Genomic DNA, 17,290 nt, shown 5'->3' on the forward strand with positions numbered 1-17,290 from the left:
ACTAAAAATTTAGACACTTTCTTTACACTTTTGGAGAAATTAGTATCAGTGTTGCTGCCCTTTTCTAACTTATTATTTTCTAACTTAACCCAATCACCCTACCTTTTAAATATTAAAAGTAATTCAGCCACTTGGTATATTTTAGACCAGTAGAGTATTTCTGGTGTAGTAGTCAGTGGATCTCAAGTGCTGTTTTTAAGATATACATCACTAGCTCTGATATAAATACGATAAGCAGACTGGACAGATTCCATTAGGGTAAATAAATGAACCATATAATTTGGAGAGGTTTCTAGAGAGTAGGAATAGGATCTGCATGTCCAAATACCTTACCTAGGGAAAAGGTGAATGAACCCACAGTCGCAAATAGAAATCCAGCTTGCTTATTTTCTAGGATTCCCTATTATAAAGATACATAAGCTCCGCAGGTATACCATTCTTTGTGTGTTACTACTAGAGTAGGTAGATCTTCTGAAATCTCCTTTGGTAAGTAAGATTTCTAAATACTGCTAGCTAGAAGTAGAAAATTCTAAAATACCTTCCATAAAACTTTTGGTACAAACTTAATGGATATGAACACGAAATGGGAGATCAAAGGAGAACAGAAAAGTATGCAAAGAAAGAAGACAATGGACATCATTTTAAATTAATTATCTCTCCTATGGCATCCTAGACTATCTATGAAGGCAGAAATCAGACTTTATCTTCTGCAAATATCTTTAAAATTTATCTAAGCAACTCAGTACAAAATCCTAAATGAACAATTATGTTAATTACCATACTGGATCAAACCAGTCATCAGAGTCGCAGAAGCCAGTTTGGGGTAAAGAGATGATTATTAGTTAGAAATTGATTTACGAATGGAAGCATGGTTTTATACTTCTTCATTTTTTCACACAAGATCATAGTTAGCTCCATTCACCACATAAGCACCTATTTCTGCTTTTATTTTATTCCTCTTAAGAACTTGGCCTTATGGTCATGCAGAATTAGATGTGCTGATGTATAGGTTAGTTGAGAATCTCTATTTTTCCTGTGTGTGAGATTAAACAGAGATGTCAATCTAGTTTCTCTTTTCATTCACTATTCTGCAGCATGTATCTAGTCCCTTTTAACAATTTGTTCTCAAATTAACCCCATCTACCCATTCCAATTCTCAGTCTCTTTAAATGTTCTTATCATTCAGCTCTGAACTTCTGTGTGTTTGTCTGTTTGTTTTTTACTCACAGAGCAGCACTCTTTGCTTTAGAGGCCATGAACAGTTCAAGTATACGCTAGTCACAAGGCTGTCTTTGTAGCCCGGGGACTGAACATCCAAAAGGCAATCTGTCCCCTTATTTTAGGTGCCTGAGATGGTATGAATTGCTCTCCTGAGGAATAGCTTTCGTGACTAAAAAGGAGCTTAAGGTGACTTTGGCAATGAACTCTGTGCAACTTCTGGTAAGCAGAATGAACCCCAGTCAATATAATCACAACTGAAACCAACACTGCAAGTGATGGCTACTGAACATCAAAACATTATCCATATTTTCTTTACTCTGCTCTTTTCTCATACTAATACTTCTCTCTTCTCTGAGCTACAAAACAGTGACCAGGGATTTTACTGAATTCATTTACAGATTCCTATATTATGTATGGTTTGAACTACTCCCTTTTACGTGCTCTGTCAATATTGAATTTAATCTGCCAGTGGATAACCCCTTCTTTTCATTTTGCTATATCCCCTGAAGTTCAAGACAGTTTTTCCTGTCTTTGACTAGCTTAAATAACTTTGTGATATCTATGTATTTTGGAACAGATAAGTCAAACATCAATCTTCTTAAAAATAACTTGAACAAAAATGTTTTTTCTCATGCTGCAAAATCTGTTTATTTTCTGTCATTTCTAAATAATATCCATGACAACACTTTTCACTTCCAGACAACTTGGTGTTCTTATTAACAACCTCTTACAGCAGTTAAGTTTGAATTTTGTCAAGAGAGTCTCCTTTAATCATTTTCAGCTGCTACTCCTAAGGAAATTTAAGTGACAACAGAAGGACAATTTTTCTTTAAAAATATCCTAGTTGGTTTGTCATAGCAACATGTGTTTCCTAATACTGTTGCCTACTTCCACTTCCAGATTCCACCTATACTTTTAAAGACAAGTGGCACTCCACTTGTGGCACTCCAATCTTCCAATGTAGCAAATTATTTAAATTGAAGTATGAATATTTCTTGTTAGCAGCTCAGCTGTCTTTTTGAACATTTCTTCAGAACTCTTAATGGTTTACTATGGTAGGCCCCAAAAGTGTCAAAGCCCGCAGATACATCTGTTTAGACCTTTAGCTCACTGAAGAAGTTCAAAAGGCTGCTCAGTTCAGAAAGCCAGGATTTATTCTTTGAATTAAAACTAGGAACTCACCCTTTTAAACATTGAAAATTGAAAGCAAGTAGTTAAGATGGAATGAAAATAACAAGGTTTATAAACTTTTCTCCCTCTGTCTGCTGTATTCTTGCAGGTGGGTCTGTGCTTCCAGTCAATTCAGGGTCTGTCCGAATGGCAGCAAAAACATTTACTTTCACTATGCTGCCTAAATCAACCCCAAAGCACAGATCATGGATTATCTGGATACAGAACCAGTCTCTGTTGTTCTGTTAAGAAGTAACCAAGCACTAGAGTTACACATGACCAACTAAGATCTCTAATGCACAAACAAGCCACAGTATTAAAAAAGTTTAGCAGAGGCGCATTAACGGTCCTTGTGGACCCCCTTAGCCAGTTCCAAATGTGTAATTAAGTGGCTTAGGGTAGCCTACCATATGCTTAAGGTAACTTTCATCACACATGCCATGGGCTGAGAATGCATAGTGGACAGCCATTTCAGTGTGGCTGGTCTGCAGCAGCTTGTTAAACCATGGTTATTTGTCTGCGTGCCTTGAAAGACTGAGAGAAAATAACACTCCACCTGCAAATGATATCAAGAGACTAGCATATCTGTCAAACAGAATTACATGTTCAAATTATTTATGGATCAGTATAGTGTCATTCAATTAGAAGTGAACATGTAACGTGAAATTATAAAAAGGAAACTGAGAACTCGGTGCAAAACTGTGAAATTAGCTATGGAACTAGACTATTTTCTGGCAACAAAAAGCAGCAGTCCATTTGAGTGCTCAATCCTTTTTTAAATTTATTTGATGAGTAAGGAAATTCTCAAATGAAATTATGGGAAAAAAGTATTTAAAATATCAGGGAGATTTTATGGGAAATAACTATGAAATAACTATAGTATACTCCTGTTCAAATGTGAATATATAAAGAGAGAGTCTCCTTTCTACAAACATCTGCTTCCTACATGGAATCTGTTTGCTGAATTAAACGATAGGAATGTTATTTCCAGTTATAAGCATGACCTCCCACATTTTTAAACTCTTGTTGGTACAGCAGAATTAATGATAAGACAACAGCAACTTCATGGTTCATTCCTTTCAGTTGAGATCAACGGAAGAGCTTCCTGGGTCTGTTTGCATAACCAATCAGACTCGCTATGCAGCCCCACTCCCTGAAGACAACTTTCTCACATTGAAGAGAGAATTCAAAGGCAACGGATTGTACAGCTAAATCAAAGACAGAACTTGATGTGAGAAGTTCTTATTGTTAGTGCAGAAATGAAATACTCAGTTCAATTGTCAGATGTCAGGGTGAGAGGGTAGAGGGGTTTTTTGCCTCCCCTCCCCCCTTTTTTTTTTTTTTTTTTTCTTTCTGAAAACAGATTCCATTTTATTCGGTTGTATTGCAGAAGAACCTGGAAGTGCCTCAAACCAACGTAGAGGCTGTCCTGTGCTAGGCACTATTAAAAAAAGAAAAAAATATGTCCAGCATTTTATGTCTGGCTGAAAAAGCTTGACAAAGGGTAAATAACTACACTAAAACTGAATTATTCCAGATACATTCCTTTCTTGTTTGTGAGAATTAAGTATCATTCCCTGGTGATAACAGTTCATCCTCACCTCACCATGTCACCTGAGCTCAACTATTCCTATCAATGAGTTGTACAGCAGAACCAAGCACCAACCCTTTCCTTTTGCTGATGGTTGGCTCTGCACAAGTAGCAATATAGGGGAGAGGATAAACTTATTCCAGTACATCAAGATATAGAGGTAGGCAGTCAGAATGAGCATATAAATTATTTTACTTTTCTCTGTCTCTTTCTCTTCTTTTAACGGTTATATAGCTAAGAACAGACCTACTCCTGAGAGTCTAAGAATATCTTAGATGTGGGAAGAGGAAGAATCAAAAGAAAGACTGTGACAATTATGCAGTTATCTAGACTAGGCAGTGCACAGAACAGTTTTTGATTCAGCTGCAAAATTGTTACTGTTTCTCATTTGAAGCCATGAATATGTAGAAATATAGATTATTTCAATATTTCTTTTTAAAGCATTTTCAGTGTTTTTTTCCCCACATTTTTAAGAGGACACATAGATCAAAATGCAGCAGGGCATGCCAAACAGCAGGGGCTGTGCTCTTTAAATTTTCTCTTTTTTTTATTTTGTCATAAAAATGCTATGGGACAAGCTTTACAAGGCACATAATGTATTTTCTTTGTAAATATGTACAGGGTCTAGCAAAATAGGGGACTGAAAACTGACAGGAGCTTTAAGTAGTATTACACTACAAACAGTAAACAACATCAATAGTAAATCGTTTATTAAGAGCAAAAGCTCCCCATACTCGAAATGTTGCAAACATTTTAAGGCTAGTAGAGTACTTTTTGGTGAGGTCTTTGACATGCCTTCAATATAAGACTATGCCTTACACGAGTTAGTGTTTACAGATCTGTCAATCTAAATCTAAACTGGACAAGAATAAATATTTACTATTGCACAGAAAGTTGTATTTTCAGTAGGGACACTCCAAAAATTTCTCTGATATAGTCTTAACTAACACATTTCAGAAATACTTGTGGCCAGTAACAAGTGGAATTCAATTGCTAAGTGTTTTCATATTTGATGCTTATTATTATTTATGCTGCCTGGCAAATTTCCAGTCCTGAAAACAGGCTTTAAAAAATAAACCTGAATAAAATTTTGCAATTCTCACACAGTGAAAAAATGAAGTAAGCAATCATTTCTCAAGCTATTTAATACAGCATTATTATCTTAATTAGTATGGTTTTCTAAATTACCATTTGAATCACTGTATATTCTGGAGAGGATCATAGAACATACCTGCAGTTTGTAGTATTCTGCTGACAAATTTCTGAATTTTATTTACATTCAAGTCTTGAGATGTCTGATATGTTATGCACACTAGTACATTAAACCAGAGAGAAGATAATCAAGCAACAGAGATAACTTGGAAGGGGACCATAGTATGGATTGTAATAGAAGCAGCAACTCTAAAGTATATACTTGCAATTTCTGATTTTCAATAGGTCATAAATTTGATAGAAGAAATTCCTATTTCTTACCTACATTTCCAGTCATTAGATATGAATTCTGAAAGTCCATCATTCCCATTCCAACAATGTGTATGAAATCTTCAATCACCTGCATTAACTCCACCGAGCCTGGATAGATCTAATAAAGGAAGGTCAGACATTTCATAACTATAATATCAAAACCTTTCCAAATCTCAGCAACATCAAAACCATCTAAATGCAATCAAATGAGAAGTTGAATATAAAAGTTAAACTGCACTTCTAATGTTTCAACAGCTAATACATTCTGTGACTGTAAAACAATCATTTTTCGCATTAGATCCACATGTAAACAGTTATTATTTCAAACAAGGCTATAGGAAATCAGATTTGCAGAGAAACTGTGGCATGTTTGCTCATAAGTCACTGTGCTTACCAAAAGAAAAGGTTTTATTGTCCATTACTCTCATAAATGGTTAAAGTATTTCATATTCTAGAAAGAAAATTCTAACTAATATCACTTTCCTTCTTCTGGAAGATATCTTTAATAACTTCAGAAGTACCTACATAAAGAGCTGAATATAAATCTCGTCCCTGATCTCTGCAGCATGATAACCCCTTCTTGTTTGAATGAATTAATTAATATAAGTTGTTACTGGTAACATTTTTATTGCTGAGGTGGAATAGTAGAATCACAGAATTACAGGACCACAGAATAGCTGAGGTTGGAAGGGATCTCTGGAGAGAGTTGGTGGTCCAGTCCCTCAGGTCAAAACAGGGTCACCTACAGGTGGTTGGCCAGGATCATGTCCAGCTGAGTTTTAAGTATCTCCAAGGATGGAGATTCCATAACCTTTCTGGGCAACCTCTTCCAGTGTTCAATCTCTCTCACTGTAAAAGAGTTTTTTCTTATGTTTAAATGGAATTTCCTGAATTTCAGTTTGTCTATTGCTTCTTGTACCGTCACTGGGCACTACTGAGAAGGGTCTGGCTCTGTCATCTTTACTTCCCCATCTACACACCTTGATAAGATACTCCCCATGAGATTGCTCTTCTCCAGCCTGAACAGCCCAGCTCTCAGCCTCTCCCAGTATGACAGATTCTCCTATCGTTTAATCCTCTTCATGGCCCTCTTCTAACTCCAATACGTTCATGTCTTTCTTGTACTGGGGAGCCCAGGATTGGACAAAACAAACTAAAGTAAGTTGCACTAGTCTCTGCAAAGCTAATGCAGCACCTCAGTGTGACTTTCCAAATGGAAAAACCAGAACATTTGAAAGAAGTGTAATTTCTAAAGCTGCAAGCTCATATGATCACAAAACTATTAAAAATTGTTATATTCAGCAACAATATACCATCAAAACCACATTAAATATCAAGGCAGTTATCATAAGCTTAAAAGACACTGCTCAAATCACATACATAAAAAATTCATTTTTGGTGGTTATGACCTTTGTCATGAACTGGACAGTTTTCAGTAATATAGTATCTTACAACAGGAAAAGAATGGTGAGCTGTTCACAATGCTTTTTCTTCATATCAGTGAGATGTCCAAATTTCAGATTATCAGCAACACTCAACCCATTATTTGCACTACTGGGACTGCAGACCCTAAAAATGAAAATGCCTATAGAGACTATAAATTCCAGTATGTTGTGCTCCATCTTCATCTTATTTGGTCTGTCTAGGTCCATAGCTGTGTGACTGAAGATGGAGAATTTCTCAGTATGTTATACCGTCTATATTGTATACTACTATAAAAGGTAGGGCAATAATACTATTCTATGAAGAATTTATGATCCTCATAAGCTTCAAATGTTGCCTCAAATGAAGTAGACCTAACTTTCATTTTCCTAATGACAAGTTAGCAATATAGCAAGGGTGGGTTTTGCATCCACCTCATTAATAGTACACACATTCCCAGATTATGAATCAAGGCTGAATTTCAGTCAAACGATTCTTTCACCCTGGTTCTTGCACATAAAATTTTATAGTTATAACTTCAGCAGAAACTGTTGAACTGTCACTGTTATAAAGGTACTCTTCATTTTTATATATCTGAAGTACTAGTTAATCAACAGGATGCCAGCAGATGGTGATGAAGAATATGCAGAATAGCTCCTGAGTTTTGAAACATCAGTATAAACTTATTCATTGTGGATTTGAAGTGGTTTCCTGTCTGCAGTACTTTACATAAGCTCTTAACAAAAGGCAAGTATTAAAGTGAGTGCTGCTTATCTGTATGCTATGTAACCTGTAATTAATGGTTTCAACTGCTGGTATTTAATCTGGAAAAAAGATGTGCTGAGGCATTGCAGCTGTATACTTCATAGAAAGTCAGCAATTTGCTGACAGTGAGTAAGACTTTCTTCCCAGCAAAATACAGAAAACAGTCTAAGACATGTAAGCTAGCAGTAGCTGTGGAGTTGAAGAAAAGCATGCAAACTGGCAAGGAAATTGGTGAGATTGCCCTTGGTTTGCAATGTGTCACTAGAAAGAATACATCAAACTCAAGTGGTTGAACTGGAAACAGAATCATCTTTCCTCTTTTTTAATTTGTAGTGTTTGCACTAGATGAGATGTACTCACAACACAAAATGACTTGTATACATTCTTCTCAAGTAAGTTTATTTGCTACCATGACTTTTAACATAATTTTTTTTTTAAATGTTTGCACAAGATGTAACAATTCCAAATAGTATTGTTTCAGTTTTAAAATTTGACTCCTCACCCTCCTTAGCTAGTATGAAGAGCTACTTGCTTCAACAGTTTCTTTGAGACTGCTTGTGTAAGTATCTGCCCAACAAAAATAACAATGACCAGTGGTGTGGTTCCTTTAGGCAGTATCCTTACTGGATAGCTCAGGGGTCTAAGATTTAACGAATTCCCAGTTTCATTACTAGATAGCTATGGTAGCACCCTGCTACTCCTGCTTTCAGCCTAACACCGTGCTTGTTTGTGTCCCTGTCTGCTTGGCAGTGCTGTATTTGGCTCCACAATACAATGAATTACCAGGTAGAGAGAGAGAGCTAAGAGACAGCAGAAATAACTTCTGTCTCCTCTCTCTCTTTCAATACAGCTTTTTCTACCAGCATAAGTGAGGAAGGAAGGAACTGGAGATTTGCTGTTCCCTCCTTTAACTCCAAGTTCTCACCATTTTTTTCTCAGGTGCTGTCATCCACTGATCTTGGTGGGACTGATGCCACACACAGCATGTGCAAGCAAGTAGACAAGGTTGGAAGTATGAGTGACACACTGTCTGTTCATTTTTGGTGCTGAAATAGCTGCTTCAGAACAATTCCCTAATCCTGGTGGTATCTATTTATGGTAACTCCCCACATGCATGTGACTTTGCTGTGCCTGTCCAACACCACCCTAGGAGATGACATGCTTTGCCTGTTTTTGTAGCTGGCTCTTTCACGGAGGAGCAGAAGAACAACAGTAGAAAAATACAATTCCTGGCTAAATTACAACAGGTTGATTGCAGCATCATATGTCTACAACATTTGAATCAGTAGCAAAATGAAGAGTCTTGATCACCCCTTTCTTAATTACATTACAAAGACAAACTTATGAAAATTAAGTTAATCAGTTTCAAAAAGCTTCAAATACACAGTGATTTACTACAAACCACATTAAAAGTGAAGATACTTTAAATACTTAGATAACATAATGCCAATGACCATACCAGAACATATCAAATACCTGTGTAGGCTAGTTACCTGCCTTTAGCAACAGTAAATAGCAGATATCTAATGAAGAGTATAATGGGGCAAGCACATAGCGATACTTCTTTTGGAATTCTTTCCAGCCTTCAGCATTTTTTTTTGCCAAAGGCATTCCTTAAGTAGAAATGGGATCTTTACAGGAACAACTATATATTGACTTTTCTTGCATGGATTTGTCCATTCATTTTTAAATTCATGCACATTTCTAGTGACAAGAGGTTCTATAACCTAGCTAGCTATATGCTTTATGCAAAAAAAAGTATCTCCTATTATTCATTCTAAATCTGTCACCAGTTTCTATTTGATGTCCTTTAGTTGTTGTATAAGGAGCATGAGTAAATAAATATATCATTCCCTCTTCATCTTTTCCATTCTACTTCTGATTTTAGATCTTCTATCACAGATTACCTGTTGTCTCTTTTCCAGACTGAAGAACCTTACTTCATTTAATCATTTCTCATATAGGAATAGTTCCATACCCTTGAATATCTTCATCATTCTTCTCTGTTCATCCCCATTGCCACAGTTACTTGTATTTGAGTTAAGTGTGATAGTTCTGTAGCCATGTTCATAAGCATTACCTTAGCCCTATAATGCTTTAGGTTATCAGCATGTAGGAAATATCCAAGCCAAAAAAAATGGAAATTTGATTTTTTAACTTTTTTATTATAAAATGAATGCCTTTGTTAGGCTTACTGTTTTATAAAATGTGATCAATTTTTCTGTCTTAAGGATCACCACCGTTTTTTTAAATACAAACATTTTAAAAGGGTCTTCCGTTTTAAATTTTGTAAACATTTTGATGGAGTGGTTGAGTTCTTTAGATGACTTCTGAAGTATATGGTTTACTAGAAACCTCATTTTGACCAGCTTTTACTAACTGTATTCAACCTTCTTATGTACTCCATCACAGCATCAAAAGGAAAGATGCTTTCTTTAACAACATGAATCATCCCATGGAACACGGTGAAAATCTGTTCATCAAGAGAGGCTACTTATAATCTTAAAACAATTTTCATACTATCAATTAGCCAATGGGGCCTGGAATTATTCTTTTTTGAAAAGTGCCAGGTGTGTCCAAAATATCTAATTTAGGATTTCCTTTCACCTACAGCAGGGTATATGTTTAGTTTCATTTTTGAAACCATGTATTACATTTTATCCTGATTCATTAAAATGATACGTGACCTCTGATTAAGAAATATAGTGAATGTCATCATATGCATAGCTTGCAAACATTTTAATTGATGAATTACATAAAACAGATCTTACCTGTTGCGCATCTTCCCATTTCTCTCTGTTTTCTTCATCTAAGAGGTTACTAATGATTTGAAAGAAGTTCTGAAAAGCCAATTCAATAAAAGACAAAGTAAAACAGTAACATAAACAGTTGTAACTTTATGTAAACATTACGAAAGATTTCCTTGTTTTATTCAAGATGCACTCTATAGCCAATTTTCTGTCAGCAGAAGACACAAAACATAACAAAATAGTATATTAGACTAACAAAAGGTCACATATATTTTATGGTTAATTGTTCATTTCTGGCCATATAATCAGGTTCTGTCCTACTCTGGATAAAATAAGAACCATATTAAACTTGTTCAACTTCTAAATGTGACAGTGTTCTGTTTTTAATTTACTCTCATTCTAGAAACTAAACTAGTACACGTCTTTCAAACAAACAAAATGCACCAAAAGAACGGTTGGCTCAGGGACACCATTTTTTGCTCAAATCATGAAAATCATCTTTAATGACACAAATAGTGGAGGCAATGGTATTTCATTGAAAAGAGGCTATGTAAACTAGGTGCAGTTTCCTTTAAAAAGTTCCATTTGTCTCTGTCCTTTCAGTTATTTCAGCAGAAAAGGAGTATCTTATTTCTGTTCCTTTGACCTTAACCTATTATTTTCTGTGTTTCATTATCCCATTCATTTAACTATAATTAAGCAAATCACATGAATGGCAGCCATGGCATTTAAAAGTTATCTTTTAAACCACATATTTTAAAATTTTCCAAGTGTTTGTGCAGAACTTTCCTTTCTAATTTTGTCTGTTTTCTCCCTCAGTTTTTATTTCCAGTTTCTTTAAGAACTAAGGGATAATGTAAAGTCTGTTCTTCTTAGCTCTGTATCACTTTCTTTGCAGAATGTCAGTTTTTTCTACAGCCTGCCAATTATCATTTTTCTGTTCCTTCATAAAAAATACATGTAACTTCCAGTGAGCTTAACTGAAGAGTACTACTAAGGTGCTGAAACCTCCTGAAAATAATTACAGTGGAATATCAATAGATGCCCTTCTTGGAGCTCAGATTAATGGTCATATTAATTTCCCCCTCTTGCACTTACTTTTTAGCTAGTTGGTTAGGGTTAAATAAAGTATATATGAGGCTTAAATATCAAGCAATTTAAATAAGTAATTTAATGAAAGTACAAAGCATTCAACTGCATAGTAACTGAATGGAGAACAGAAATAACTTCCACTCTTAGTGTACTATGTATATTGTTGTTGTACTTGAAAATACATTAATTTCAAGATTTGAGATATTGCAGACATTTTAGGTGTCTTGGAGAAAATGGATTTTAAGAATATCGCATTATAAAATTTTTCATAACCATATAAACGAAACTTTGTAGAATTAAAAATGGAAGAAAACTTATGAAAACTATTTTTACATAAAAACATTTTCACCAGTTAAACTAGTTTCTAAAACTAACTGCTTGAACAGCAAAAGGCTTCATTTTTACTTCATCTTTAGGAAGTTTAATTATGCTAACCATAAGATTGAAACTGATAAAAACTACTTAGCAAAGCAAAGCTCTTACAGAGGAGACTGATGCTTTGCTGAGTTTGGGCCAAAAAATACATATATCAATGAAGACACAATCCTCTCACTGAAGTCAGTGGTAAAATATCCATAAGCTTCAGTGAAGCAGAACTTCATAATAAGAAAGGAAATGGCTTAACTAGGCATCGTGCAAATGATGAGTATGTATAGGAAGGAAATAATGAGGATTAAAGGCAGGTAGAAAAGAAAAATGTTCTCATGGTTTGATCCAATTTCCACTGATAGAGAAGAGCATTTTCCATTTGTTCCAATAGGCTTGACATAGACCTCAATATTCACAGCAGGAATGTCTATTCATATTCAGCACTTTATTGCCAAGTTCAGAGAGAATAGAATGCCGTAATTTATATATACATGATATATTATGTAAATTGATGCATTTAATGTAACCTATGCCATCTCTCCTCTCTAGATTTCTTTTCTTTTCCAATTAAAAGAAAGGATTTTTTGGCTTGAAGACATTCAAGGCTCATATGGGTATGCCTAAACGTCTGTACATTTTATAAAGGTTAATTAAGGGCCACACAAATAAAAATTCTTTTTAAAAATGCCTGTAGAGCTTCATCACCAAAATTCCTTTCTTTAAAGGAAGACATACACTTGGTTAGCAGGGTATAAATGAAGTAAAAAAAATGCATTATTTAATTAACACTGCAAATACAAAAATGTTCTGTACAGGAAGCAGATTTTCTCCCAGCTAAGTCATGTTCTAGAAACTCAAAAATGCCTTCTTTTCTTCTTACTTAAAACACAACTTAATTTGCAAACTATACCCAAATGCCTTGCACAGCTCTCAAAGTTGAGTATTCACTATCTTTTTTTCTTTCATTTTACAAGTGATTTCAAGGAAGGTACGAGATTTCTGTATACTTGATAAATGCCTAGCAGTATAGGCTTTATGTGAGTTGGTGGTACTTTTACGTACAAGACTGTATTTTATAGATGAATGGATTCTTTTGATACTTATAGAGGATCTTCTTGCATTTACATAAAACCTGCGGCAAATGTTGCTCTGATCTGTTTCATATGTGCCATTACTGACGCAATTTTATCTAGAAGAATATCTCAATAGATTATAAAGAAAAAGACTGCCTGCAAATTCTAAAATCAAAGAGCGAAATTGTTATCATCAAAAATCTTAATTTTTATAGCATTCTACACTATCACTGCACTATTGCTGAGGGCAATCCCTGAAAGGCTTCATGTCACTGTAAACGTCTGTCAGTTAAGTAATAATGCTATGGGTTTGTCCCTTTCTCATTAACATTACTCACATTAATTTTTTTCTCTGCCAAAACCTGAAGTTTCTCCCAATGCTAGGTGACTTCCTAGCCAAGAAAGACTATAAGAAGGATGAACTGTTTTAAAAAGAAAGTGGCAGGTATTGTTACATTTTGTCTGGAATCATTTATATTAATTAGGTTCAGAGCATGTTCATCTATTCAAGCTGAAGACAAGAAGAGGAAAATGTACTATATACTGCTTATACACCAAGAATACACTTCACCTCCTTCAGGTATCCAGTAGCAAAATAAAGCATATTAAAAAGAATTAAGCTTAGTATTCATTAGAATATTCATGAGTTTAACCAGACTGGCAAATCATCGTTGCACAAATGCTGCTTCTACTAGGATAAAATGTACAGCTTTATTGGTTCCGAGTAAAATAAAGTATACTGTCCAAAGCAGTTTCATAGCAGGATATGTCCACCTACTCTAGGACATTATGATTTTGGCAAAGAGTTCTAATACGTAGAGCTGGTAGGTAGAGTTGGTTTTACAGGAATTTTGCCTAAGGAAGACACTTTTCAAAGCATGATAGTTCTCCACTTTTCCAGTGCAATACTGTGGAGATGTAGTGTACAAAATTTTAGCTAACTTTAACTAGTTATGGTGCCAGTAGCAGTCTAGGTGCTGCAGCAGCATGGACCTCAGTGTGGGATAATTTATCCTCCTAAGGAGCTGGTTCAGAGCAAGTTTTGCACTACATTATAGTGAATATGATTCCCATGTAGAGACATTCTAAACCTTACAGGCAAAAGTAGCTATATCTATGTAGTATAGAAAAACACTCTGGAGGTATAAATCTTGCATGAAGATGAAAAATAACATAGTTTTCCCTATTTTGTTATGTGCTCATTAGACTTCATTTTCAGTTACATGAAAGCATCAATATGATCCCTGATTAACAGAAATATATGTGAAAAAGCTTACAGATAATTCCAGGCTCAAAGTACAAGCAAAAGATGAGAAATAACTGATTTAAGATACACATTGTACTTGGCAATAAACCATAAATGATGTATATGAACCCAATGACAAGAATATCTTGCTTCTTGAGAAAAAAAAGATCTGTTCTATTTCTGCTCTTGTTTGACATCATTTTTATGGTAGTTGTGGAGGCTATGATGCATGAAGATTTTTCAGTCAGCAAGACCAGTGCTTTGTGATTTAATCACAGAGATGATTAAGTTGCTTCACTGCTCCAATTATGAATAGATATGAGATGCACTCCAAAAATGTGATGGGAGAATAGGCGTTAAAAAGTTTCACCTACTTTGCCTTTTACCTTGTTTGCTACAATAATGCTATGAGAAATCATAGTGCTCTTTACTAAAATGATGGACAAGCATGAAGGCTAAAGTTTGGGAACATTACAGATGAAATCTGACAGTAATACTGCAGGTAACACTGGACGTTCTTGTAGAATCAAGTTCCTTCCTTTTGTATCAGGGCTTACATGTTACTGAACTGGCCACTGCAGAAATGGCTGCTACAAACAGCACCAAATATTGTAGTCTTCCCCACCCCCCATCAGCTTTTCTAGGTTAATGTCAGTTACAGTCAGGAATGGACAATCGTGTTTTCTTAATTTAATTTCCTTCTTTTCAATCTTTCTTTTTTGCAATATAATGGCTGCAGTTCTCTGTTCCAGTCCAAATTCTTTGACCCGTTCTGCAGGCATAAAGCTGTCATGAATCCTTTTATACAGCTAGAGAAGAATTCCTCCCATTAATGAATAGCCTTAAGTCACTTCCACTTTTGGGCTTCAGCATAAGGAGTGTGTGTGGGAGGTGGCAGTTGGGAGAAATAGTACCAGGCAATCTTGTTAATCCCTGACTGACAGCAATGGTCCCTGTGGCTCTAACTTTGGTAGAAACCTTGTTTCCTGTTGGTCACTGGATCAGGGGATTTTACAACTCACTCGCCATTCGTCTTGAAAATCACTTTGAGGGTAGCTCAAGAAGATCAGTTCTGGGAAATGCCCTAAAAGGTTGTTTAAATTAATATGCTTATTTAAAATTGTAATTATCTTCCAGGGAATGCATTTCCTATATAGGTAATGGCACAGTTGCCATCTCATAGTCTCTGTATATCTATCCGGTGTATTTTGAAGTAATTCCCATATTAAGGGAAGACTTTGCTTCTAGAGTAACTTTCACGACTCATCTTCTGCTATTTCTGCTATTGTACCGCAGGTTTCAATCACTAATGCAGAATCCCTTTCATGTTGTTTAACTGTCTCGTATATGTTTATCATTCTTCCTCACACCATACACACAGTATGCATGTACACATTAATGGAAGCAAAAAAGGTTAAAATATGCAAAATCAAAAGCAGTCTTGTAATAACTTGGCACTAGACATGCCTATTTTAAACGCATTGTTCTGCTCTCTGTACCTATCTGCCTAAACAAAGGGCACTTTCTATGAACTACATCAAGTAGTGGCATCTCCATTTTGGGTAATTAGCCTGAAATTTTCCAAATTCATCCTACTTTTCTTGTCATTCTTTTTGTTATCTAGGGTCTCTGAATCATGTATTTTGCAGTATCCACAAATATTAGTATTGTATATATGCTAGAGTCTGCCAACAATAGAGGGACTTTGCTGAAGGACAGAAGATAAACAAATATACGCAGATATACATACTTTTTCTTTCTGAGGTTTAACTTAATTGCAAGCCTGAAAAGGTTATGATCTAAAAGAAATAAATAGGTTTTTTTTTAATGGACTTTAAAAAGTGTAATTACCCATAATTCATAGTCTACTTTTCTGACATCAAGTGGAATGATAAATTATGACTTTCAGGGGTTTCAAGCCTTATCTAAGATTTTTTGAGATGTTTTAAAAAATCTAAATTATATTCTTTATCTAGTGCAGAAAATAGAAAGAATTAGAATATCACACACAGCTCCCTCAAGAAGAATAATCTTGGTATTTTTGTATGAATATACTTTCATTTTCACTCTTTTATCACTTACTTTTACCACAGATTAGAAAGTATGAAAATATGTGGTAGTGGAAATTAAAACTGAAATATAATCTCCAGAGTCTGATAACATTTATGTATGGGTGAAAAGCTGGTTTCACAGAAACTGACTGTAAAACTTAAACTGGTGTTACTGAGCAAGGATTTTGTCTTTTATTGTCAGAAGTCAGTGACAGATATAGTGACAGATATATTGCTTAATATCTTTCCCTGTATGAAAAGGATGCTTCATTCTGATTTTACATACTGTCCTGAATACTATGCACTGTTTTTCAAGGTTTTACTTTGACCTTCAATTTGTTAACTTTTTTCTTTTCTTTTCATTTTTAAGTCAATGCCTTTTTTTTTCAAATGGAATTTAAGAGCTCTTGGTATTCAGGCATCTAATTCCTGAAATGCAGTTCTTTCTTTGATTTAAGAAATCCTTCCTTATTTCTTTCATAATATGGCTTACCATTTTTTGTCTTCTCTCATTTCACTATCTGGTAGAGATTAATTGGTACTATTAAAATGGTACTAATTAGTTTTTCCAAGTCAGTTCTGCCAGAATGCTATTAAGAACTTTGGAAACAGTTCTACACTGCTGAAGTGAACAGAACTTTTGGCATCATCATCAGTGGGAACAGAACCAAATTCTTTCTAATATGTGTAAACTGCAGATGACCTGATCTGCTAAGCTGGTGAACAGAATCACTTGTGCCAAGCCATTTCTCGAGACTGGTTATACCAAAGATTTCTGTAAAGCCTTTGAATCATAGAGCTCACACTGGGCTGTCACATAGTTGGAAGCATGAAACATTTGCGGTAAATAACACCATATTTAATAGTAAAACTTGCTGAAAGTACAAAAAGAAATTGACTCTCATTTGGAAAACAACTAACTAACTAACTAAAATACGTCCAGCCAAAATTATTTCTGAGATCCACTATTCAAAAACATTTTGCTAAATGTGAACATCTAACTTTCAGCTGTCTAAAGATCAGCAAAAGAAATGTTGAATTTATTTGAAAGTCTGTTTTCCTCTGTGTATGAGAAA

General features: G+C 35.0%; 1 protein-coding gene across 1 annotated transcript in view; it reads right to left on the bottom strand.

Moving 5' to 3' along the window:
- Positions 1-17,290, bottom strand: part of ADGRB3 (adhesion G protein-coupled receptor B3) — a 460,553-nt gene that overhangs the window by 216,727 nt on the left and 226,536 nt on the right. The window contains exons 10-11 of the mRNA XM_062571088.1: positions 10,405-10,473; positions 5,456-5,564 (exon numbers count right to left, since the gene is read on the bottom strand). Coding sequence (XP_062427072.1) covers positions 5,456-5,564; positions 10,405-10,473 — 178 coding nt within the window. The remainder of the gene's footprint in view (positions 1-5,455; positions 5,565-10,404; positions 10,474-17,290) is intronic.

The sequence above is a fragment of the Rhea pennata genome, chromosome 3, assembly GCF_028389875.1.
Source record: "Rhea pennata isolate bPtePen1 chromosome 3, bPtePen1.pri, whole genome shotgun sequence".
NCBI lineage: Eukaryota > Metazoa > Chordata > Aves > Rheiformes > Rheidae > Rhea > Rhea pennata.